General features: G+C 38.2%; 3 protein-coding genes across 4 annotated transcripts; 1 reads left to right on the top strand and 2 right to left on the bottom strand.

Annotated features, from left to right (window-relative positions):
* Positions 1-1,844: 1,844 nt before the first annotated feature.
* LOC104598523 (peroxisome biogenesis protein 19-1-like) lies at positions 1,845-12,719 on the top strand. 2 transcript variants are annotated; one of them, XM_010260635.3, is made up of 5 exons: positions 1,845-2,074; positions 2,183-2,231; positions 2,326-2,608; positions 10,444-10,760; positions 12,484-12,719. In XM_010260635.3, exons 1-5 carry the CDS (start codon positions 2,035-2,037, stop codon positions 12,527-12,529), a joined length of 735 nt encoding a protein of 244 aa, XP_010258937.1. In that variant the 5' UTR covers positions 1,845-2,034; the 3' UTR covers positions 12,530-12,719. The 2 variants fall into 2 exon arrangements, with proteins under 2 accessions (XP_010258937.1, XP_010258938.1); XM_010260636.3 differs by having other exon boundaries at positions 1,847-2,074; positions 2,329-2,608.
* Positions 12,720-12,787: 68 nt separating this feature from the next.
* LOC104598524 (putative pectinesterase 68) lies at positions 12,788-16,772 on the bottom strand. The gene is made up of 5 exons (XM_010260637.3): positions 16,443-16,772; positions 16,137-16,326; positions 15,825-16,031; positions 15,483-15,721; positions 12,788-13,085 (listed from the first exon to the last, which is right to left on the bottom strand). The coding sequence occupies exons 1-5, from the start codon at positions 16,691-16,693 to the stop codon at positions 12,929-12,931; spliced, it is 1,044 nt and encodes a 347-aa protein (XP_010258939.1). The 5' UTR covers positions 16,694-16,772; the 3' UTR covers positions 12,788-12,928.
* Positions 16,773-23,566: 6,794 nt separating this feature from the next.
* On the bottom strand, positions 23,567-23,998 carry LOC148790712 (uncharacterized). Its single transcript, XM_088890338.1, has one exon. It carries the CDS (start codon positions 23,996-23,998, stop codon positions 23,567-23,569), a length of 432 nt encoding a protein of 143 aa, XP_088746464.1.
* Between the last annotated feature and the right edge of the window lie 1,075 nt (positions 23,999-25,073).

The following is a 25,073-nucleotide window of genomic DNA, read 5'->3' as shown; positions in this document are numbered from 1 at the left end:
AAAGTGAAATTACATGCAAAGTGAATAATAAAAAGTATTAATATCCAATTTATCTAAAAATAAATAAACCTAAATCTATACTATATATAAAAGTGTGGATGCATAGTGGATTTTTTTTGGACTAAAAATCACTCTCTATTTCTTTGTTTGAGAAAGGGTATAAAAGTTATTTTATCACAGCTTTAATACTAGTTTTAATGGCTACTAAGTGCCCATATTTGTTTATTTACTTCATCTCTAATTGTAAGGGTTGAAAATGCAACTTCAGTTGTTACATTCCACCTTATTTAATCCCCTTTCATTAAGCCTTATACTTAAGGTATTATCTCTCATTTTCTCTTATTAAATCCTATATTAAGTTATTTTTCACTAATAAAAATACTAATTAGATCTATATTAGTATTTTTAACAATATAAATCCATATATTTTAAAACTAACTCAAGAACAAAACCATTCATTATCTAAGTGGTGGCTAAGCAATTCAACCATCTAAATCAAATCGATCAACCTATAAAGTCATAGTTAGGTAATAAATTTTTTAAGATTGAAATAAACTTATAAAATTACAAAATGTAGAAAAAATAGACACATTTATGATGTTTTGTTAATCAAATTAAAAAAAATAAGTAAATAAATAAGAAATATTTTTATTGATAATGAAAATGAAATACATAATTTAAAACTAACCAAAACTGAAATTGTTTTATTGTTTGGCAAACATCAATAGTTCAACTTTTGGGTTAAATGTGTTAACATTTAATGTCATAAATAAATAATAAAAATTAATAAAATATAAAAATACAAAATGAAAAAATACATAAATTTTGAAAGAAAACATTTAGGGTATAATATTATATAATTATCATATTAAACAAAAAGTGTGACATATTAGAATTATTTTTATACATAGAAATACAAAAAACTTATGTATAAAATTGAACACATCTATAGTTCTATATTTAAATTACTATTAAAAATATGAATAAAATTGTAGAACTTTTTTATTGACTAAAATACTCATTTTTGAATTTTAATTGTGAGGTTTAAATTGTGAATTGAATTATTATTTTTCATCTCATTCATTTCCCTTCATTTAAATGTTACATTTCTTTGATAAATGAGCAAAAAAAAAAAAAAAAAAGATACAACAAAATGATAAAACATTACAAAAAAGAAGAATCTAGCCAAGCAAATATGCATGTCAATGATACTTGAAACTTCACAACTCGATCCGATTATCACATATTTGGATGATGTGCTTATGTAATCATATTTAGATTTTGCAATCTACATCCGATTAATAATAAAAAAACAAAATATAAAAAGTACATATTTATAAAAATTTTTGAATATATTATTACTATCATTATTATCATTTAGAATTGCCACGTACAAAACACGTGCATGCTAACTAGAATTAGGGATGCAAATGGATTGACGATCTGACAATTTTCATGTTGGATCTGATCCAACCTGACTTGTTTTCTTTAAAAATTAATAAATTATTAAAAGAAAAATAAAATATACTAATTCAAATAAAGTAAAAAACAAAAAATACAAATATTTTTAATTATTTTCGTCATACATATACATGTTTTTTTATAAAAAAATAAATAACATAACAAATTTATAAAAATATGATATAAAAAATATATTTTAAATAAATAAATCACAATTCGGATAGGGATGATCCGAATCCGATTTCTGATCAATCGATTTATCCGACCCGAAGATCCGAACAGGGTGATCCGAATTTGTTTAAATCGGATGGGACGGGATCGGATCCATTTGCACCCATAACTAGAATAGTAAATAATGAATCCTTTCGGCTCCCGATTGCCTCCCGCACGTTTCTCCCCCAAAAAAAGAATAAAAATTGGGATTAGCTGGTATAGGACTCGTTGCTGGACGCTTGTGGGTTAGGAATTAGGATACAGGAAATTGAAAGATTCTTTCGTGTCTATAACAAAGTTCCTTCGTTTTGATTTCGAACATATTAAAGAGCAGAGTGGGAGAGAGGGATTGGCTGGAGAATGGCCGATCACTCCGACGATTTAGAGGCACTCCTCGACAGTAAGCGCAGATACAGAAACAACTCTTTCTGACTCTTGTGCTATTGTCCCCCTGTTTATGTGTATGTAACCCGTTTGCTGATAATTTGTTCTTCTTAAATTCTTTCAGGTGCTTTAGACGATTTCCAGAATCTCAATCTTAGTTCTTCTGCTCAAAGGTAAGAGAATTTAAAGGAGTTTTCGCTTTTCTTATTTGCTTTTGTTTATAATTTCTTGCCTCATTTATTTCTTCTTTTACTGTGAATCTTTTAGTAGTGTAGATGGTGGAGAGAAGAAAGAGGACAAGCCTCCTTTGCCTTCTGGGGTTCAGGGGTTGGGTATTGGGTTACCTGATTTGAGAAGTAAGAAGAAGGGAAAGCAGAAGGTTTCCAAAGAGTCTCATGCTTCTGAGGCGCTTGAGAAGCTGAGGGAGCAAACTCGAGAGGTCGTCCGGGAGTTGGAGTCGACCACGGCCAAGGCCGGTGGAGATGATCTGGGGAAGGAGAAAATGATTGAAGATTTTGTTAAGCAGTTTGAGGACCTTGCCGGGTCTCAGGTTCGATTCTCAATTAGGGTTTATGCTTCTATTCTATATCTTTTTATGATAAGTTGTATTCTTTTAGTTCAGTTTCGTTGCTTGGACTTCTGATTACCCTGTGAATTATCCTCCGGTATACGTCTGTTAATGCTTAACAACATCCCACTGTAATCGATTTTGTTCTGATTAATATACAAGTTAATATCCGACTATAATTGATTGTTCTAATCGTTGCCGTTGCTTATAAAAAAAATACAAGTTGGGCCATACCGAAAACGCCCACTTAACCCGGGTAAATGGGTAATTTCAATTAAAAAAAGAGAACTATTGGATGAACAACATTTTCTCTGAGTTATTATGATACTGTTTTTAGATGGTTAACTTTTACCTGAAGATGTTGGTTAAAATCTTCAAATTGGTCTGAGTTTCATTTAAAAAAAAAACCAATCCAAAGTTTTGAACTCGGAATCCTGTTTTATTTAGCTTAAGTGGGTAAGGTGTGAAGTAGAAGACAGGAAGTTGCTCCAAAGTCCCATACAAGCTTCAGTTCCTGTCTTCAGATGATTCTCTGCTCAGTTAAATAGCAGGGATTATGATTGAGAAACATAAGAGTATTCATACTTTATACTGTTTTTAACTGTGGTTCTGATATATTCCTTGTGTTATAATAAGCTGCATCCATTTCTTTTTATAAAAAGAGGCTTGCAAGGGACTATTGATATTGCAGATTGTAACCTCGTGTATATTCTCGTCCTGATTTGATTATAGCAAGTTGAGGTCTGCCAAACCCCATTGACCTACCAAAAATGTTGGTTCTATTTCTAGGATATGCTCCACCATTTCAATGGTCCAAAATGATGGATCTAGCAACACCATCCGGTTTGGTATCCTTTGATGGGAGGGGGTTATCCTGGAATTTGGGTTCAAGGAGAACTTTGCATGCTCATGAAGTGAATGAGATGACCTCCTTACTTGAGAGTCTGGAACTCTTCAAGAGGTGAGCCTTAGTCCTGGGGGGATGGATGCGAGAGTGTGGGCACCAAATGTCAACAGTATTTTCTCCAGAGTTTTTTTTTTTTTTCTCCAAACCTTCTTTAATCCAATTGACAGAAACCCATTTCCAGTTCATCACTTGATATCAACTCGACTCATCATCATCATCATCCATGCCTTATCCCAACTATATGGGGTCGGCTACTTCTACCCATGTCCTTTTTGGTCTACCCCTTGCCTATCTAGCCCCTTCAACTTGTTACAAATCACTTCTTCTTAAGGGTGCTTTTGATGGTCTTCTATGCACATGACCAAATCATCTTAGTCTACTTTCTCTCATTTTATCACCTATTGGAGCTACTCTTAAGTTTCTATGAATGACTTCATTTCTAATCCTATCCTTTCTAGTTTTTCCACTCATTTATTGACTGCTCAACACTTATCACTTCATATCAACTCAGGTGATGAACTGAAATAATTTCAAGGCATGATGTATCATTTTTGAAGTTTAAGATTCATAATGGGCTCCAGAATACCTAATTGATGGCTGCTAGACATCTGATTTGCATCATTCATGTCTTGGTTGATCTTTGATACTTACGATGTAGTCACTTGGGACAACTAAGCATTGGCCTGGGCTGCATAGCCCGCTTGGGTGGTGTTTGACAACAGTGTCAAACTTTTCTCATTGATTTCCAAAAACAAAGCCTCAAAATATGTTCTTCAAAACAGATATATTTTCAACCTTATTAATACTGATTGTGTTTGGTAACAGTTGTTGTCTGTCTTTTTTGAAACAAAAACACACAGCCTTGTTTTCCAAGATGTGTTTTCAAAAACACAGTTGTTGTCTGTTTGTGCAGCTCCTTTCAAATTCTAGTCCAATTATCTTATTTTCTGCTTGTTGGTGTTTCTGTTGGGTTGGGGTGACTCCTTGTCACCTGTGTTAGTTGTATCTTTTTATTCACAGTAATAAAATTTTCTTCTTTATTTGTCTTAAAAAATGATTAAGGTATATCCCTGGTCATCACATGAACCTACATACTGTGAGGTCGAGCCCAACAACATTGGAGTCTTTGAAGCACTCATTGGCTTTCCTATCCATATAAACCTTTTCTTGTTAACTCATGTAGCCAACCCCGTCTTGTTGGGATAAGGCTTGGATGATGATGATGATGATGATGATGATGGACCCTTTCTTGTTAATCATCAAAAGTAATCCTCTATACTCTATGCTTACCTGTAAATATGAGGTAGAACGAAAATTCCTGAAGTTTTCCTATAATAGTTATGCAAGCAACAAAACATACAGCTTCAAGGAGCAATAAAATAATAGCTACAAGAGTGCCAGTTCGTGATATACAAAGTTCAGTCTTAATGGATGAAGATCATTAAGCAAAAATTTTAAGAACAGAACAATACAAAGGTAGGACCCAAAACATAAAGCAAAAAAAAAAAAGCATCTGCAACAGGTAGGTGAATGTGAAGTTGGCTGAGTTTGTTTTTCCTTAAGACTGAACTTTATTTTGCTAGAGTTTTATAGTCTGATGATGATTTGTGAAGCTATGTCTCAGTTTGTTTTTCCTTCTCTGAGGTGATAACTTATCACCTTTTGTATTCTCCTTTTATTTTTATTGGAATTCTTATTTACTTTTGTGATCCTCCCATGCTGGGCAAATGTGGATGAACTTGATGCTTTTCAACTTGATCCTATTGGAGTTGATGACATACGTCTAACCCTACACTCTGGTGTCTTATCAGTTATCACCAAGAAGCTGATCTAGCAAAGAGTTTTTGTGATCCTCCCATGCTGGGCAAGGAAAGAGCCAATGCCCATAGCAATGATTTTTGTTATCACAAGTTTCATTGAACCCTTTCGACATGTTCATGGTGCACTATTTACATCATCCATTCCTAGAATTTATGAAACGAAGAAAATCAATCAAATTTTAAAGGAATGACAGAATTAAGAGGTTGAAGCAAAAGCAGAAAATTGGCTTCCTTTTGGAATATGAAGAATGGGAATGAAGGAAAAGAAATGGAAAGCTCAGAACATAAAAACATAAAAAAAAGACTGACATGGTAAAATCCACGATAGGATGAGCCACGATAAAGGGTATGGGGCTCAAGTTTTTTTGTTTATAAAAATTGGGGGAAGGAGTTTCAAGACAGGCTGGTATGGTTTTCAACTGTATGGTATGTAGTGGACACATAAATCCTTTTTGCTGACTTGTTTCCGGAAAATGCTGAAAATGGATTTGTAATTTGTTGTCAAACACCTTCATTCTGGATGTTGCCCTGTTCTTTTGAACAAAGACTCTTTTTTTCTGTCTTGTCGTTTCCAGAAAATGCTGAAAATGAATTCTGTATTGTTGTCAAACACCCCCTTGGTGCACATGGCCCTGTTCTCATCATCATCTAAGCCTATCCCGATTATAGGGGATCGACCACATGAGTCCTGTTTTGTCAGTCCATTGTGTATAGTGCCATTTCCATTGTTGAACTACGAGTGTGTAAATCATTTATTACTTCTTCAACCCATCCTTTTTGGTCTGACCCTAGCCCTTCTAGCCCCTTTAAATTGTAACAGATTGCTTTTTCTTATGAGCTCTTAGATGGTTTTCTATGCATGTGACTAAACCATCTAGTCTACTTTCTCATTTTATCACCTATTGGAGCTACTCCTAGTTTCCTTTGAATGACTTCATTTTATACATAGCCCTGTTCTCTAAACATAAAATGGAAGGTGTTGCTGGGAAGATCACAACCGCTGAATGATAGACAGTAGGATTACCACAGGTTACTCATGGAGGGCGTTCCTTCAAATAATTAATTGTCTGCCTAACTAAAGGTGTCTTCCTAGAGCACAATCGGTTCTTTATGAGGAAAATTAAGGAAATCCTATTCTCTTTTTAAGTACTTATAATTAGTTTAGCTACAAAATGAGTAACCTAGTTGATTCATCAAAATTTTATTCTATAATAGGAGATTTATTTAAAATTATTAATTATGGGAGGCCTATTGTCTAGTTTTTTTTCTTAATAAATGGTCTATTGTGTGTGTGTATGTGCATGCGGGTGTGTGCACCATGGTGTTTTAAGTCTCAATGTTTGTACCTGATTGTAGTTTAAAACACTTAAGTGCCACTAGGTGCCACAAAAGACAACTGAAGTGGAAATGCCCCCTGTTGGTGGAAATGCCAAAAAGGCATTTTCCCAGTATGCCCATGCACATAATCCGATGTAAAGTGTGGTACTAATGTTTGAACTCAAATCTGCCCAATCAAACATGATTTTGGTACTATGAAGTCAAAATGCCTAAATGATTAGTACACTAATACATACTTAGACATTTATTATTTTTTTGATTGGAAATGGTAACTTTGAATTAATACATAAGAGAGCAGAATTACCCAAGACAGTTACAAAACAGCTCCCACCATTTGTCCCTTGTTTAGCTAAACTATCAGCCATTCCATTTGCTGATCTTCTAGTCCACTTGAAGGTGACACCAATGTCCCTTGATAAATCTTGGGCTTGGGGACACAGGACAATTAAGTGGGTCAGGGGCCCCATGACTTGTCCTTTTAGTATGTGGCTGTGTTCATGTAATCTTCCTAGCTTGGGATGGTAACGGTAACTCCCTTCAGGTAAGGTTCTTGGTGGCCTGACTCTTGAACTATCATCCTTGTCTACCATGGATGTAATCTTTTTTTTTTCTGCTTTATGTACTTCAAAACACCACTTTTCTCATCCTTCTTTGATGGTTTGAGAAGGTTTTCTTGTTACTGAGGAAGTAGTTATTGATTTTATCTATGCACATTTCCCGGAAAATCTTGATTGTTTCAATTCCCTTATGAGACAGCCTATGGATTCCATCTTGAGTATCCTCTTTAAAAGTACCCTGTGCAACACTTACAAAATAAACTTTTAAGTCAAAGTTCACATGGGCTTTTTTAAGTTAAATCTGGATTCTGATATTAATAGAAAAATGTAGGAAAAGGATGCATCGTTGTTGACACCATCAGATTTAAGGAGGAAGTTTTGTTTTACTGTTATTGCCTTCAGCCTATGTTTTGATATGGCACTAAAAAGAATGAAGGCAAAACAGAATGTGTAGCTGACCCCATATAATTGGGATAAGGCTATGATGATGATGACCTTCAGCCTATGTTTCTTGTCCTATATGTTGGTTGATGCACTGCTGGGCATGGATGTGGGATAAGCTATTCTTTACGGGCTCAAATTCAACAGATGGTGTTATCTTTCCACCCCTTGCCCTTGTTTGGCCTCTTTATTAGAAGGACTTAAACGTCTGATAAAAGTATTTGGAAAGTGATAGGAATGAAATATACTTCTGGGCACGGATGTGGGCTAAGCTATTCTTTACAGGCTCAAATTCATCAGATGGTGTCATCTTTCCACCCTTTGCCCTTGTTTGGCCTCTTTATTAGAAGACTTAAAAGTCTGATAAAAGTATTTGGAAAGTGATAGGAATGAAATATACTAAATAAAATCAAGGTTCAGAATATCAACACTCACAATACCAAAAAAGTTGAGTGTTGTGCATGCCGATTGCTTGATGCTCCTTCTTTCTTTAATTTTTTCAAATTGTTATTTGAAAATAGGTTTTGTTAACAGCTCAAACTGTTAATATTCCCCTAGCTTTCAATATTTTAAATTTTGGTGGCCTTAAAAATCGGTATGATACACACTATATTGGGCATATTGTGTTGATGCTTTAATCCTTGAATAAAATTAGTGCTGGCCGTTATCCCTTCAATTAATAGAGGAAAAACAGGATCAATAAAGATGTAGGAAAGACAAGAAAAAAAGGGAAAGAAATAAGGAGAAGACAGAAAAAATTGCCCTTTCTTTTCTTTATTTATGTATTTCTTTTGACATTTGAAATTTTGTTTATTTTGATTGACATTCATGACTCAACCAAAAAGAAGAGGAGTTATGTGGAGTCACTAGAGCAACAATATTATGGACAGTTTGGGAGAAGAATAACAGGCTTTTTTAAGGAGCATTGTAGGACAATGGAAGCTCTAATTGCAAGCATTAACTCTGGGTAATTATTGGATCAAGGCAATGGAGATTTTTATGGACTATTCTGTCGATGATATGATTAGAGGATGCCAGGATGGGGAATAATAACAAGCTTCTTCCACTTTTAAGATGACAGTCCAAGAAAAGTGGGCTCCACCCAGGAATAATAGGATCAAAATGGATTTTGATGGGAGTTCCTTTGAAAATCCAGAACCTATGGGCATTGGGGGAGTCTTTAGGGGTGAAAATGGTTCAAATGTGGAGCTTTTCTCTGGCCCAATTGGATATGCAGACTCACTTAAAGAAGAAATTTCATCATTGCTGCAAGGATCGAGGCTAATTAAATAGCTGAATATTTTTGAGAAGAGGTAAAGTAAATTTTATTACTAAAGCAAAAAAAGCCATGTACAACTGGAGGCTGTACCTTTCCTTTCATTAATAAAATTAGTTAACTTTATTCAAAAAAAAAAAAACTGGAGGCTGTACACCTGGAATTTACAGCTGAATATTACAGATGAACAGCTAAACAGATGAATATAAAGCAACTGGAGGTTGAGCGGGGCTCCATGCTTGCTAGTAGTAGGTTGGATGAATAATAACAGCCATGAGGTTTGGGTACACAGGCAACTAGCTAAACAATGTGTATCTAGGTAACAACTATTTTGGGCTTCATTGTATGTATGATGTGATCAGGGTGGATAGGCTCTTGTGGGAGCTGAGAGGTGTAAAGCATGATGTATAAACTATTTATTTTCTGAATCAATAAAAGCTTTGGCAGTTACTAATAAAAAAATCAAATGGTACCTTTTATTTCTGGTTCTTAACCAGGTTGATTTCTGGTTTAAGACCATGATCTATAATCTTGCTTTTTTTGTGAATCTGCCTACTTATGTTTCTCTAATTTCATGATACATGTCTTCTAGTCCCAGTTCCCAAGTGACTTGCAAATGGAAGACTTTAGTTTCTTATCATAGTTGAGCTGAATCAAAGCAAAGGAATTGTATGAAATGCAATTGTAGTTTGGATGTTACCAGGGACGCTAATACTATGTATGGAACCTGATTTTTGTACAAGTGAAGTTGCCAAAGGTGCATGGTTATATAGTCTTTGTCTAATTTTACAAATTCTATTTTACAAGATTGAGAATCAATTAATCAAACAATTAAATGCTAACATCTATTTCTGTTCCATATTATTTTTGGGTGAAATTTTAGCTTGTATGTCTAAAGTTCGATTTTAACTGTATAACAAGTATCATTGCTTATACTTATCCTATACTGTTCATATTTATCCTTTCGTCTATGCCGTTTACCTCTGTTTTGACGATTGAATCTGCCTACCTGTATCCTTGGGTTCATATATTTACAAAATTCTTTCTTTTTTCCCATCATCTCTACTGTTGCCAGAGGTGCATAATTATGTAATCTTTTTGTTTAAGATTACAACTTATACTTTTTGAGGTTGAGAGCAAATTAATCAAACAATTAAATGTTAACATCTATTTATGTTCCCTGTTGTTTGTGCGTGAAATTTTAGCTCGTGTATATGAAGTTTGATGGTAATTTTATAGCAGGTATGAGGTATGATTGCTTATAATTTTCCTCATTCATAAAAAAAAAATTTCCTATATCCTTCTGGCTATGTTATTAACTTCCGTCTAAATGATTGGATCTGTTTGCCTGTATCTTTGAACCCATTTATTTTTAAAATTATTTCTTTTTTCTTTCGTACTTTCTGTATAATATCTCTAATTTGGTTAAAAGGTGGCATAATTTTTTTTTTTCTTTCTTCCTTTCTTTCTTTGCATAGGACATGGAATCAATTGTGGAGACCATGATGCAGCAACTTTTGTCGAAGGAGATTCTTCATGAACCAATGAAGGAAATTGGAGAAAGATATCCAAAATGGTTGGAAGATCATAAGCCTGGATTAAGCAAAGAAGAATATGATCGTTACAGCCACCAATATGAACTTATAAAAGAACTAAATGCAGTATATGAAAATGATCCTAGTAACTTCCCCAAAATAGTTGAACTCATGCAGAAAATGCAAGAATGTGGCCAACCCCCTAATGATATTGTGCAAGAACTTGCTCCTGATCTGAATTTAAGCAATCTTGCCCAGTTGTAAGTGTTTGTTATAGAGGCAAATTCTTTTCCTACTATGATCATATGATTTAATCTTTGTCAAGTATGCCTATGCATATATGATTGGGTCCATATTTCGTAAAGGTCTCTAACATGAGGGGAAACTTTTCACCATTGGATTCGTGCCAGCTGGGTAATAATCTGATAATAGTGTGGCATGGGTGTTAAATAGACTCCAATCTGACATTAGAAAGGGGCCCCTACTAGCCCTTTTTTTCAACCATTCTATGAAGATAACTTGTCTGATAGACTTAATAAAATGGTTCTGCAAGCCTGTGAGTTATTGGCAAGGACCATCCTTCATGTCATAGATTCATGCGGGCTTTTCTATAATTCTCCATCAGATATCATTGCTTTGTATATTTGAAATCCTTAATCTCGTTGGCATCATGCTAGTAACTGTTGTTGTTGCTGGTCTGCATTCAGTGTTTTAATATTATTTATCTGCGGAACTGTTATGCTGCTCAGCTGGTTAGATCTTTGATATATATATATATATGTATATATATATATAGCTTTTCTTTTTCTTTTCCTTTTTTTTCCTTTCCCACTGATGCTATAATAATCTTGATTTCTTCTTGGTTGGCATATGGGCTTCCCAAAATGAAAGTAAGTGGAAAAGAGTTTTTACCCTGTTAATTGTTGGAAAAAGGAAAACCGTAAACAAGAGTTTTTTTTTTTTTTCCAGAAGAAAAAATATAGAAATACTAGCAAACAGTGCTCAAATAGTTCCAGTTCAAGCATTTAAGTTCTGCATTTATACAATACCTCCCTCTTTGGATTTTTGTGTCCCCACTGCAATAACCACGTTATTTTGCACAAGGAAGAAAATCATTGGTTTATGCAGATAATATGTAAATAAGTCAAACTATTTTAGAAATCTTTTTATATTCTTTGATACTTTTTGAGCTTGTTAGATGATTGCTTTGTATATTAAATGTCAATTCCAATATAGGAATATTAGCAACTGGGAGTTCTGATAGAAATTAGAATATCTGAGCTGATGTTTAGTTGCAACACTCTGGCATTGACTTTGGAAAGGTATTTCTGAGAAACTTCTTGTTGAAGAGATGGCTGGTAATGATTTAGTTGCTGCTTCATTGTAGAGTATAGATAGATAAATTGATTGTTTTTATTTAATATCAGATTGGTTTGGATGCTTGCCTATTCTTTGATACATAACCCATATCAATACATATGTATTTTTCCCATGATGGTTTTCAAAACATGTTTTTTTTTTTATTTAAAATACGAGGGAGGGGGCGGTGGTAATGATTGGTTCCTTTTATGTAATACTTGATCAAGGATATCACGTTTCTTTGCTTTATTTTCTAGAAAAACATTTATAAGTCCTATAGTCTCAATTGGGATACCCTCTTCCCACCTTTTTAGTCCAAAAGGAAAACCGTATAGGCTTTAATTCCACATTTCCACTGCATAGTTCCAATCTGATTTGATCTTGACAATATTGATTGTAGGCTAAGTTTGGGAAGAGTACAAATACAAACATGTACAGTGTAAATGCAAGGTTTTGCAATGTACATATTTGAATTTGTATATTTCTCATACTGAGCCTTATGGACTGTTTATGTATGGGTAAGTAATGCCATTTTATATTTTATCAAGAACTGAGAGTAAAGTATTTTATTGGTCACCTTGTTGCTAACAGTGGTTCTCTTTTCATTCTTTTTTCTCTCTCCAGGTCCCCAGAGATGCTCGAATCCCAGTCCAACTGTTGTATCATGTGACGCAACCCCCCACTCAAGTTGCTGCTTTCTTTTGCTTTTGAATTTCATTTACAAAATGTGAATACCATTAGAGCTCATATTATCAATATTTTCCTTCATTTTTTAATGAAATTAGATGCAAGGCATTATTGATGATATCCTGTTGTTGTAACTTGAGTTGCATAAAGTAGCGAGGTATTTGTTTATCAAATTTCTAAGGTTCTCTGTTTTTCCTGGTAACCAAAACTTGTTATTCTACCTGGTGGGATAACTCCTTGATTGGCAAAAGCAATAGCAGAAGCATTGTATTGAATATGTATATTATAGGTACTAAATGAATAAGAAATACAGGTGAATAACATTAAAATGAATACCAAAGTAATAAAAAAGAATGTGAGTCGGCCTTGCCAAGCTAACTGGCTAAGCATCGCCAGGTGGAATCCAGTGCCTCCCGTTGACGAAGCTCTTGGCAAGAAAAGGATGCGCTGTGTTGTAGTCCAGCTCCCGAGCCCAAGACACTCCACGCACCGCCTCAGCTCCCGGCCCCCAGCATTTGTACACCCCGAAGAACACCGTCCTGCATTCCATTCCAAGTCCAACGCCAACCACATTTAGATATTTTATTTACCAAGAGTTGAGCGTCGCGTGGTCTCTATGCGTGTGTGTGTGTTTTTTTTCTTTGCTTTGATGTGGTGGTCTGTGTGAATTCAGCTTCAGTAAGACTAACAGTAAACCAGACATTTTATGCATCAAGTACAAGGAGGAGCACATCACGCCATCACTGTGTTCCTAACTTGTCTTTAATATGATAGTGAATTAGTGATAGATAGTACAGACTAACAGTAATTTGTACACTCCGGGATCACAGGCAGTTGAGGCACAGCGCAAGAGGTCAGTGCTAGCAATGCAAGCAGCTCGGCTTTAACCCTGCCCTAGGGCTTTCTTTGGAAGTTGAAACTGATACTGTTTTTTGAGAAAACAGTGTCATGTTTATGGCACATAGGAGATTTGGTGATGGAAAAACGCCCTGTTTCCTTGAATTTGGCTTCAGTCAGTGCAAAGCCTGTTCAAACAACCTTACAGCCTCGCAGTGATTTATGCTTTATTTCATGGGGAGACATTCTCAATGTAAGGTTGCAAGAGGCTGTTCAAACGGTATGAGCACGGGCTTGAACTGACTGAAGCCGATCTCTGTTTTGTTGGTGTTTTTTCAATAAAAAAAAGTCTATTCAAACTATGCCTTGGAATTTGGGAAAGGCGTGGTCTGAAAGAATTGGGACCTGTTCATCGCAGAGCACACCTCACACCGATCTGTGAGGCTGAGGTTGGTGTGAGGTGCGCTCTGTGAGTAGCAGATCCGGGTGTGGTCTGAGACCAAATCTGCTCACACTGACCCCACAGGCCGTACATTGGGAATATCTCCTGTATTTATGTGTTATTATTTACGATGGGATGTGTCTGTGAGATCATTACGAGGCGCCCGGTGTAAGAGGAGATCCCAATTCCAAACATTTACCTATATTTACTGCAGTACAGTGCTGCTGAGGCACAAAAAGCTATTATTATTGGACCCCACCTTGTCTCAGCTGTTCCAATTGTCCTATTTTTCCAAAACCACGGAATCTAATCCATGTAATATTGTGGCCCCACCCTGAATTACATGAAGTGCCATACCCATAGTGATGCAAGCCGTATTTCCTGCCCACTACTCTCTACACACTCCATCGCCTTAAAGTGCAGCCATACATCGTCAATTTTGTATTGTGAGATGTGCGGTTGTAATGTATATGTATAGGGTGCAGGTGCAGAAAGCGAGTAGGAGGTTTGTCCACTTAGTCGAGCCGTATTCCTGTCCACTATTCACTACCCACATTCTATTCGTCTTGAATTACAGTGATAATTTCCTACCCACTACCTACAATTATCCACAGGATACTACAACTGTATATTGGGAATTTCTTCTTTATTTATCTTCATCATTTCACGGGGAGATGTTTCCAATGTACTGTTATAGTGTCATATGGATAAGAGATCCGGATTCTCATTTTGTATTGTGAGACATGCTGCTGCCTGTCCACGTAGTGACGGGCGTAAGAAATAGTCAATAATATGATTGGATCTACTACCCATAGAATACCACCACCATGTATTGGGAGCATTAGGCTGTTCATAAGAAGGCCCAATTCGACTAAACCGATCAATTCTGATTGATCTAACCCGAGTCGGCCGGGTTTTCATCAGCACCGATCGATTTCGGGTTATACAAATTCATAAACCGATGGTTCGGGTCGATTTTGGTTTTCTTGTGTAAAAACCGAAAATGACCTGAACCGAACCGAACCGACTTAATTCCTACTTAACTAAGTTGTCTCTATCCTAATTCCTAATTACAACCTAACCTAGTTTTCTAGTTAGGAATAACATCAAAGGATCCTAGTTTCTATAGTCTTTTACACCAAATAGGCAACCAATTAGGCAATTACAATTAGAATTAGACGTCCTTTTTTACTTAGATTAGAACTTAAAAAGTTTCTTGAAATATACAAATTTCAGCATTTTTTCTCCAATACAGTTTGACTTTTTATTTTCTTGATCTGTCTTCTATTCTAATTCTAACTTAGAGCCGAAAACGACCCAAACCGACTCAAACCGACCAAGTTGGTTTTGCTTAACACTGCGACGGTTTCGGTTTCCATCTCAGGTAACCCGACCAGGTCGGATTTGTTGGAAAAACCTCAATAAACCAACCCAACCCGACCTGTGAACAGCCCTAGGGAGCATCTCCTAGGGAGATATTCTCAATGTGCAGTTGTGATGTCTTGCGAGTAGGTAGAGATGTGGGAACATCTCGTGGGTAGCAGATCCGAGCTCCAATAATACATGGAAAATCAGACGACTCACGGTTAATCGGATATAGCGCTAAAAGTAAAACCATGTCGTAGTGGTAGCAAAAGTGAAATGGTTAGGTGGTTACTTGTTTTTGTTGCTGGTGTGATCCCAGTCATCCCAGCCACCTGGCGCCACCACATCGGCGAAGTATGTATAAGAGAAAACGATCCTGGAATACTGGCCCATTGCACGCCCCACGTAGAGGGGACCCGAACCCGTCACCTTACAGTTGAGGAAGGCGAACCCTGTTCTCTCTTCTGCACTTTTCCTGTCTTGTGCTGCTATCGATCCGAATCTTGTTGCGATCGAATGTAGCTCGCAATCCTGCATCATCATCCCCCCAAGGACATTAATGCATTAATGGAGGGGAGATACTTGTTAGGAAGTCCAAAGTCATACTGTGTGTGTTGTGTAGAATGTCAAATACCTTGTACATGGACCGACCGTTGCCGAAGATGAAGTCGATAGAGCCTTCGATGTAGCACTCCTTGAAGTAATGGCGTCCAGCGTCGTCGCAGAGCGTATCTTGCGCTCCGTAGAAACCGCAACCAGAGAAGTAAGACTTGTCACCCGATATACGAAATGCTGCCGCTTGCCATCCTTCCATCCCCGGCATCGGTGCCGGTGCTGTATTCTGCCATGCCATGCCCATGTACACACAGTTCAAGTAAACTACCATTTACTTAATTAATTAATCAATCACTTTTTCTTCTTTCTGACTTTCTTTCAAACATCTCACCTTGAAACTGATGTTTTTAGCAGAGAAGTAATTAGCGAAAACAGTAACAGAAGCTGTTTTGTAAGTGCGTAGCTGTTGACCGTTTGGTCCCCGGTCTGCCGCTCTATCATGCCATTCGATCACTGTCACTTCCCTCCCTTCCCCTTGAAACGTGATGAACAGCTTCGTCGCCGGTACCACAACCTTCTCTCTGCTCCTCCCCACCACTTGGAAAAGTTAATACACAGAAGGAAAAAAAAACAAAAAAGTTCATAAATAAACAACCCACAATTGCACACACTAACAAGAATGTCATGATGAGATTACATGTAGATCCCGGCTTTGATCTGTATAATGACTTTCTCCTTGTTGTTTTCCGGGACGGACTCAACGGCAGCTTGGACGGACAGGAAGTCGCCGCAACCTCGGGAGTCGACGGTGATCACACGGCGGCCGGTGGGTCCAACCCACTTGTGATGGTGCCTCGTTGAGTTTGCAGAAGCACTAACCTGCAATGGTGAAATTGAATGCAGTGAGAAGAAAGTAAAGAAGAAAAACGGTACCAGCAGAGAGCCCATTCATATAATTAGGGATAAAGGTTGAGAGAGCAAAGAAGAGAATAGAATGGAGAATGTCTAACAAAGTCAGTCTGAACTCTGAATCAATGGAGACTCTTCTTTTATATATATCTTACTTTTCCTCTCTCCTCTGTAATTGTTGTTATTTATTTCAATCACATGAATCATGGCTCAACGGGTAACGGTCGGGTTTTCCGCTACTCGGTCGTCCTCAGATTGTTGCTTAGTTCGGCCTTGCTTGCTTACTTACACCCAAAGTACAAAAAGCATTTAAAGATGAAGTCGACTATTTGGACGGTCAAGATTCAAAAGAACGTGTAATGTGGACCACCTTGGGAGTAAAAAGTTTAGGGTAAATCACAAATACCCCCCTCTATTACGGGTGGTTTTAGTGACGATGGCCCCTGAACTTTCGTTGGCTGTTAGATGATGGAATGCCTTAAAATACCAAAATGTCCACATGATATTTCGTTTTCTTCTTTTCTTTGCCCTTTTTTTTCTAAAACCCTAATTTACCAAATTTTCTCTAAATAAAATTAGCTAAAATAACAAGATTCATCATAAAAAAACAAGTTCTTTTAAATTCTTATTTGATTTCATTGCCGTGAGAACTTGGATTCAGTTTTCAGTTCTCATAAAACGGTGCTCACACCATATTCACAGCCACTTGCATATATGTATTAGTAATATCTCCCCATGAATAAAAACATATAAATATGGAGATATTCTCGATACACAACTGCAAGTGGCTATGAATAGTGTATGAACATCGCTTTGTGAGGACTGAAATTTTCTCTTCATCTTAAAATTTAAAAAAATTAATGGAATCATAATTTGTTCAAATAAAAAAAACGTATAATTTGAAAATTCAAAAAATTTTAAGCAACTGAATGAGAATTTATTTTTTCAAAATAAACTGACAAAGATCTAACGGAGGGGGAATTTATCACAAACTTAAAGTTCATGAGTCTTTCTCACAAATAAAAATTCAGGAAGGTAATTATCATCAACTCCATAGTAAAGGGGAGTTTTTTTTTTAAATTTACCCAAAAATGTATGACGTATTATGGTATTAGGAGATGATGAGATTGGGGCCCAGGAAGCATTAGAAAATGATAGACGGGCCAGATTCTATATTTGGCCGAGCTTAAACTCGGTGCACAACGGTCATCTTGGAAAGTAGATTTTAGAGAGAGAGAGAGGGGGGGGGGGATTAAGGTGGAAGAGTGTCCAAGAAAAAGGTGGAAGGAGATGATGGAGCAAGCGTGGAACATAATATATTTGTAATGTAGTAGAGAGTAGAGAGAGAACAGGTGAAGAGGTACAAGGTAGTAGTAGGCTCATTTGGCCATTTCCATGAAAACAGTTAAGAATTTTGAACGTTACGACGCTACAGGACAGGACACGGCGGGACATTGCTATTTGCTAGTAATGTCAGAAAGAAGAGCGAAACAGTGTTCTGTTCGGCGCAGGAACTCCGATGGGACCCACGCAGGATGCTTTTGCTTTGGAGGAGAAGGAACAGAATTGTCGTAGCTCATAGGTGGAACACGACAACTTGTCTCCAATAATTGCCCAGCGATCACCCAGGAATCTTTTTCATTGACCGATACAGAGTTCAGGATGTTAGTTACCTTCCCAAGTTCTAATCCTCTGCAGTTCTGCTCGTAATATACTACTATTGTTCAGGACACCGGGAACTAGGTGCCGACGTGCCGTTGCCAACTTGCCATGTACGTGTTGTATGCCCCCAATCGGGTCATGGGCTGTGTTGTCCGATGCCAAGTTGTCGACCCATTTACAGGTGGACCGGATTTTTTTCTTCTTTTGGTAATTTGAGTATTTTATTTTTTAATTATTTTTTATTTATTGCATTTTGATTAATATTTAACTTTGCGAGCAAGCCAATTTCGATTCTAAAAATAAACAAGAGGGTTATTTTCGATTCCAATAGTATATTTATAGACAAAAACAGACGATATCTGAAATGATGTTAACAGCTTTGCTTTAGATTGATTAAAATATTGCAAAATGCTATGTTGCATGCCTAGTCAACAATTTACATTTATATGTGGATTCCACAAAGAAATCCCGCACGTTAGACCATTGTACACGTCATCTAAATAAAAAAAATGGAAAAGTATGGACACACCCAATTTGATTTGCACCGCAAAACTATAAATATTCAAAAGGTCAAAAACCCACAGTCTATGCACCCATGCTTGCACGTGAATTATCCTTTTAAGTTGCATTTGGAAACGATGCAAATGGAGTGTAAATCCGGGTAAATTTGCACTCTGGTTCACTTTTGTCTGTGTTTGACAACATTACATTTAATGCATTGACAAATGACAAACCAATGCATATTTATATTGATAATAAGATATAAAAGTACATCAATAAGAAAGAAGCAAATTTGCATTCAAGTGGACTTTTGATAAAAAAAAAGCATATGCTTTATTGGAACTCATGTTTGCATCCATTACAACTAAAAGTCTATTTGCTAAGAAGGAAAATTTGTCAGTGCAAAACTAACTCAATTTTGCAATTTATATGAACCGTTTTACACTCTACATATTTGCATTTACACTTATTTGCATCGTTTCCAAACGCATACTCAGGGGAAAAAGGATTCAAAGAGATTTGAAGGGCTCCCAATCGTCTTCTTCACCTCCAACTGAGAGACACAAAGAGCTTGCATTCTTCTTCTTTGTTTGGCCACAGTTTAGGTTTTCTTGAAGTTTTTCTTCCCCATTTGAGGCATCCTCTTCTTTGTCACTGTGTTCAAGTGAAAGAACCTTAAATCCACACTAGAGAATTTCCCGTCGACGGAAGAAATGGAAGGATCTTCATCAAAGGCCTCAAGTTATTAGTCTCAGAACTTCGACTACAAAGGGCCACTTGTATTCTGTCATTGTGGCTTGAAAGCTCCTGAACAAAGGATAAACCTAGTAGGAGGTGATAACTCGAGTAGAATGAGAAACTCTTCTTCCTTTTTCTTATATTCTTCCTTTGTAGAGAATGAGATATATATATATATATATATATATATACATAATACACACCTCTCCTAGTTATATGTAAATTCTGGTTCTACCTCTCCTAGTTACATACAAACTTAGGATGAGATTTATCCCTGAATTCAAGGGATATCCCCTAGTTTTACAGCTCACGCCAATACTCCCCCTCACGTTGGTGCGTACAGATCTTGGATGCCCAACTTGCCAAGTGAGCTGTATAAGTTTTTACTGGATATAACCTTTGTAAGTATATCTGCCAGCTGGTCTTTAGATTTGACAAAGGGAAATCGAATGGTTCTGTCTTCGATATTTTGTTTGATGAAATGCCGGTCCACCTCCACATGCTTTGTTCGATCATGTTGGACGGGATTCCGAGAGATGTCAATGGCAGCCTTGTTGTCGTAGAATAGGTCCATTGCAGAGGTTGGGGGGAAACCAATTTCAGTCATCAGTCTTCTCAGCCAGAATAGCTCGCACAACCCTTTAGCCATTCCTCGGAACTCAGCTTCAGCACTTGATAGGGCCACGACCTTCTATTTTTTACTCCTCCATGTGACCAGATTTCCACCGACGAATGTAAAGTATCCTGAGGTGGATTTTCTATCTGAGACATTTTTGGCCCAATCTGCATCTGTGTAGTCTTCTATCTTTAGATGATCATTTTTTGAGAACATGAGTCATTTTCCAGGTGAGGACTTCAAGTATCGAAGAATCCGCATTACAGCATTCATGTGATCTTCGCTTGGGCAGTGCATGAACTGACTTACTACGCTGACGGCGTAGGCGATGTCTGGACGAGTATGGGAAATGTAAATGAGTTTACCCACCAGCCTTTGGTATCTCTCCTTATTGGTAGGTACTTGGTCTGGGTATTCTCCAAGTCTATGGTTTTGAACGATTGGTGTGTCTGCCGGTTTACACTCCAACTGTCCCACTTCGAGAGTAAGTCCAAGGTGTATTTCCGTTGGGACAGAAATATGCCTTCATTTGATCTAGCAACTTCAATCCCTAGAAAGTACTTGAGCCCACTTAAGTTCTTCATCTCAAACTCGGTTGCCAATTGCTTCTGCAGTGTTGCTATTTCTCCTGAATCATTCCCTGTGATAATCATATCATCCACGTATATTATTAGGGCTGTCACCTTTCATCGTTGGTGCTTCAAAAATAGTGTATGATCTGAATTGCTTTGCTGGAAGCCATATGTTTTCATCGCAAGACTGAACCTCCCAAACCATGCCCATGGAGATTGTTTTAGTCCATATAGTGCTCGCTGTAGCTTACACACAACTTGGTTCTTGGAGTTCGCTGTATAACTAGGTGGGATGTCCATGTATACCTCCTCTTCAAGATCACCATGGAGGAAGGTGTTCTTCACATCGAACTGGTGTAGTGGCCAATCAAGATTTGCTGCAAGAGATAATAAGACTCTGACCGTATTCAGTTTGGCTACTGGGGAGAAAGTCTCTTGATAATCTACGCCCTATGTCTGGGTATATCCTTTTGTGACCAGCCTTGCTTTGTATCTCTCGACTGTCCCGTCTGCCTTGTATTTGACGGAAAATACCCATTTACACCATACCGATCTTTTCCCTTCAGGCAAGGTGACTAGAGTCCATGTCTTGTTCTTCAGTAGTGCCTCCATCTCTTCTTGTATGGCCCGAGTCCATTTCGGGTTTGTCAAAGCTTCTTGGACACTGGTAGGAATATGATTAGAGGACAATTCTTGCACAACTGATTTTAGGGGTTTGGTGAGTCTCTTTGTTGATACATAGTTGGCAATTGGATACTTTGTCCTCCTATCCTCAACATCTAGAAAATATCTGTTTGGCGGTTTGCCACGATTATGCTTGAAAGGTAAGGTGTAGCCAGTCGAAGTATCGTTAGAGCTTGAAGGTGTGGTAGGGGAAGTTACCTCAGGGATGCTCTCATGTGCTTCTGGGATATCCTCAGGAGGTGGGCTTTCCGGCACTGGCGAGGTTGGGGTCTCTATTTCTTCTGCTGGTAGAGGCGATGCCGACATTGAGGTCTCTGTAGATATTTTTGGTGTAGTCTCTGTAGGTGTTTTACCGGTTGCTTCATTGACCACCATTTCTGTTGAAGCACTCGTATTCGGCCAGTCGGGTAAAAACCAATTTTGTTCTTCACTCTGACTCTTCCTCTGAAGAGAAAAATTGGTTAGGGAAGGAGAATAGAAGGTTTCAGATTCCAGGAAGGTGACATCCATGGTAACATAGGTACGGTGGGTGACTGGGTCATAACATCGATACCTTTTCTGGTGTAGCGCATACCCCAAGAATATGCATCGAGCTGCCCGTGGATCTAGTTTTGTACGTTGATTTGGATGTAGATGCACGAATGCCACACAACCAAAAACACGAGGTGGAATCATCAAAACAAAGGGCAATGAGACATGAGATGAAGGAACTTGTAATGGTGTTTTAAACTGTAAGACCCGTGATGGCATTCGGTTAAGGAGGTGCACGGCGGTAGCAACAACATCAGCCTAGTGTCGGTTAGGTACATGTGCTCCAAGTAACAGGGCGCGGGCAGTTTCGAGTATGTGCCGGTTCTTCCTTTTAGCAATGCCATTCTGCTGTGGAGTTTGGGGGCATGAAGTCTCATGAAGTAAGCCATGGACCTGGAAATAATCTTGGAACCGTTGATTCATGTATTCCCCGCCATTATCAGATCGGAGTACCTGTATCTGTGATTTGAACTGAGTCTTCACCATTATGTGGAAGGATTGAAAGACGGTCATCACTTCATCTTTATGTTTTAGCAGATATAACCATGTCATGCAAGTGCAATCATCAACAAAGATTACAAACCATCAGAATCCAGAATCTGTAGTCACCGGGGATGGCCCCCACACATCCGAGTGAATCAAAGCAAATGGAACTTGACTTTTATTCATACTTAAGGGATAGATGGTTCTATGACTCTTAGCTAGGATGCAAGTGTTACATTGAAAAACATGCGGCTGTATATTTGAAAATAACTCCGTAAATAAATGTCTCATATAACTGAATGATGGATGTCCTAACCGGCGATGCCAAATCCAAATCTGTTGTTCCTTGGTGTTACTTTGATGATGTGTATGATGCGCTTGACCCGTGCTAAGATCATCCATGTAGTAGAGCCCCCCTCGCCTAGTACCACGCCCAATTATCTCCTTGGAGAAAATATCCTGAAGAAGACAGAAAGTGGGATAAATGAGCACAACACAATTCAGATCAGAGGAGATTTGACTAATAGATAGTAATTTATGGGAGAGCGAGGGAACAAGCAAGGTGTTTTTCAAGGATATCGTAGGTGACGAGGTCACAGTGCCTGCTCCTGTGACTTGAGAGATTGCCCCATTGGCATTAGCAATTGTAGTCCGTCTTAGTGGTGAAGTCTTTGAAAAATCAGTAGCATCATAGGTCATGTGGTCAGTAGCTCCTGAGTCAAGTATCCATGCCTTGTTATCAATGGTCTTGTTGGGAAGATTGTTACCTGAATCCGAGAGGTGAACTTCTCCCTGCGGTGTGAATGAGAGTTGAGATTCTGTTGTAACTATTGCAGCCTTACCACTAGTTTCAGCCTTGTCTTGGCGTTTCCGAGCTTGGAGTTCAAGCCACCAGTCGGGATAGCCATGTAGCTTGAAGTAGTTCTCCCGAGTATGCTTTGAGTTGTCACAATGAGAACATTTAGTACCACCAGAAGATGCTCGAGATTTAGAGGACGTACCAGATTTTTCGCTGCTTGTAGGCAAAGAGCCCATTGAAGATGGCGTAGGTTTCCCAGTCTTAACACCTTTAGAGGCCAAAACTGCTCTTGGAGTTTCAATATGGTTGCCGGTTATCATGACCCTCTATCGGATAGCTTCTCTCCAAACATGTGCGTAAGCCTGTTCAATAGTGGGAAACAGATGCATTTGGAGTACATCTGCCCGAATCTTGTCTAGTCTGTCATCAAGGCCATCCAGGAAGATATACACTCTCTCCTCTTGAAGGAGAGTATTGTACCGTTGAATATCCACCGCACACTCCATCGGATTCGGACGGCGAAAATCAATTTCTCTCCACAATCCTTGGAGATCATTATAGTACTTTTCAAGAGATCCTCTAGACTGGCACAAGCGAGTCACACGGCGCCGGAGATCGTATACTTGCGAGGTATCACTGCCATCAAAGTACATAGTAGCATTGTCGGTGCGCCACTTTCGAAAGGTTGGGTCAGTCTGTGGAGGTTGAGGAAGTTCGCCATTAATATATCCCAATTTGTCTCTACTAGAGATATACATCTCAACAACTTGGGACCAAAGGGCATAGTTGGTGCCGTCCAACTTAATACCGACCTAAGCGGCGGAGGTTTCTGTAGTTGAGATCGGTTTGTGTAGGAGTTCAATCATTCTGGTGGTCAATTCAGTGAGAGTAGGATTAGGCCATTGTTCTCCAAACGGATCTGAGGTTTCCGAATCGGACATGATTGTGCCTGCCGAAGGGTGTTCTTGTCGATGGCGTCGCAGTAGTAGAAGGAAGTTAGCAATCTCCCCCAACGCTGAGTGTCGGGGAACGGTGTTTGGTTGTTGCAGATCACGAAGAGACAGGTGGATTGCAGTGGCAGTAACAGTTGTCAACCACCGGCGACCACAGTGGAATCACAGCTCTGATGTGAAGGAGATGAGGGCTGCGCTTAGCAAGAGTTCGCAGCGGCAATATCAACGGGTTGCAGCGGCAGTAGCACCGTCGACCACGATGAGGCGGCGAGATTGCAGCAGAGCACCTGCCGGTCTTGCAACGACAGTAATAGTAGCCAACCACCGGGGTCCACGGTGGGGTTGATAGTTCTGGATAGATCCACTGCCGGAGTTGCAGCGGTAATAGCAGCGGTCACCTCCCGGCGACCAAGATTTCGCAGCGATCAGGACCTGCAGCGGTAATAGCAGCGGTCACCTCCCGGCGACCAAGATTTCGCAGCGATCAGGTCCTCGAGTTTATTACGGATCGGTATGCTCTGATACCATGATAACTCGAGTAGAATGAGAAACTCTTCTTCCTTTTTCTTATATTCTTCCTTTGCAGGGAATGATATATATAATACACACCTCTCCTAGTTATATGTAAATTCTGGTTCTACCTCTCCTAGTTACATACAAACTTAGGATGAGATTTATCCCTAAATTCAAGGGATATCCCCTAGTTTTCCAGTTCACGCTAATAGGAGGTTCTACGATTGTCCAAGATATAAGGTATTGTTTCTTTAAGGTTCGTTTATTTGTTATAGATTTCATTTTTTTATTCCTTTGAATTTATTATAAAAGGGATTTTGTTTATAGGAAAATGGTTGTGATTTCTTTAAGTGGCATGACATAAAAA

This window comes from Nelumbo nucifera, chromosome 6 (genome assembly GCF_055504915.1).
Source record: "Nelumbo nucifera cultivar China Antique chromosome 6, China Antique-T2T, whole genome shotgun sequence".
In the NCBI taxonomy this organism is placed as follows: domain Eukaryota; kingdom Viridiplantae; phylum Streptophyta; class Magnoliopsida; order Proteales; family Nelumbonaceae; genus Nelumbo; species Nelumbo nucifera.
This window is presented reverse-complemented; position numbering and strand designations above follow the sequence as displayed.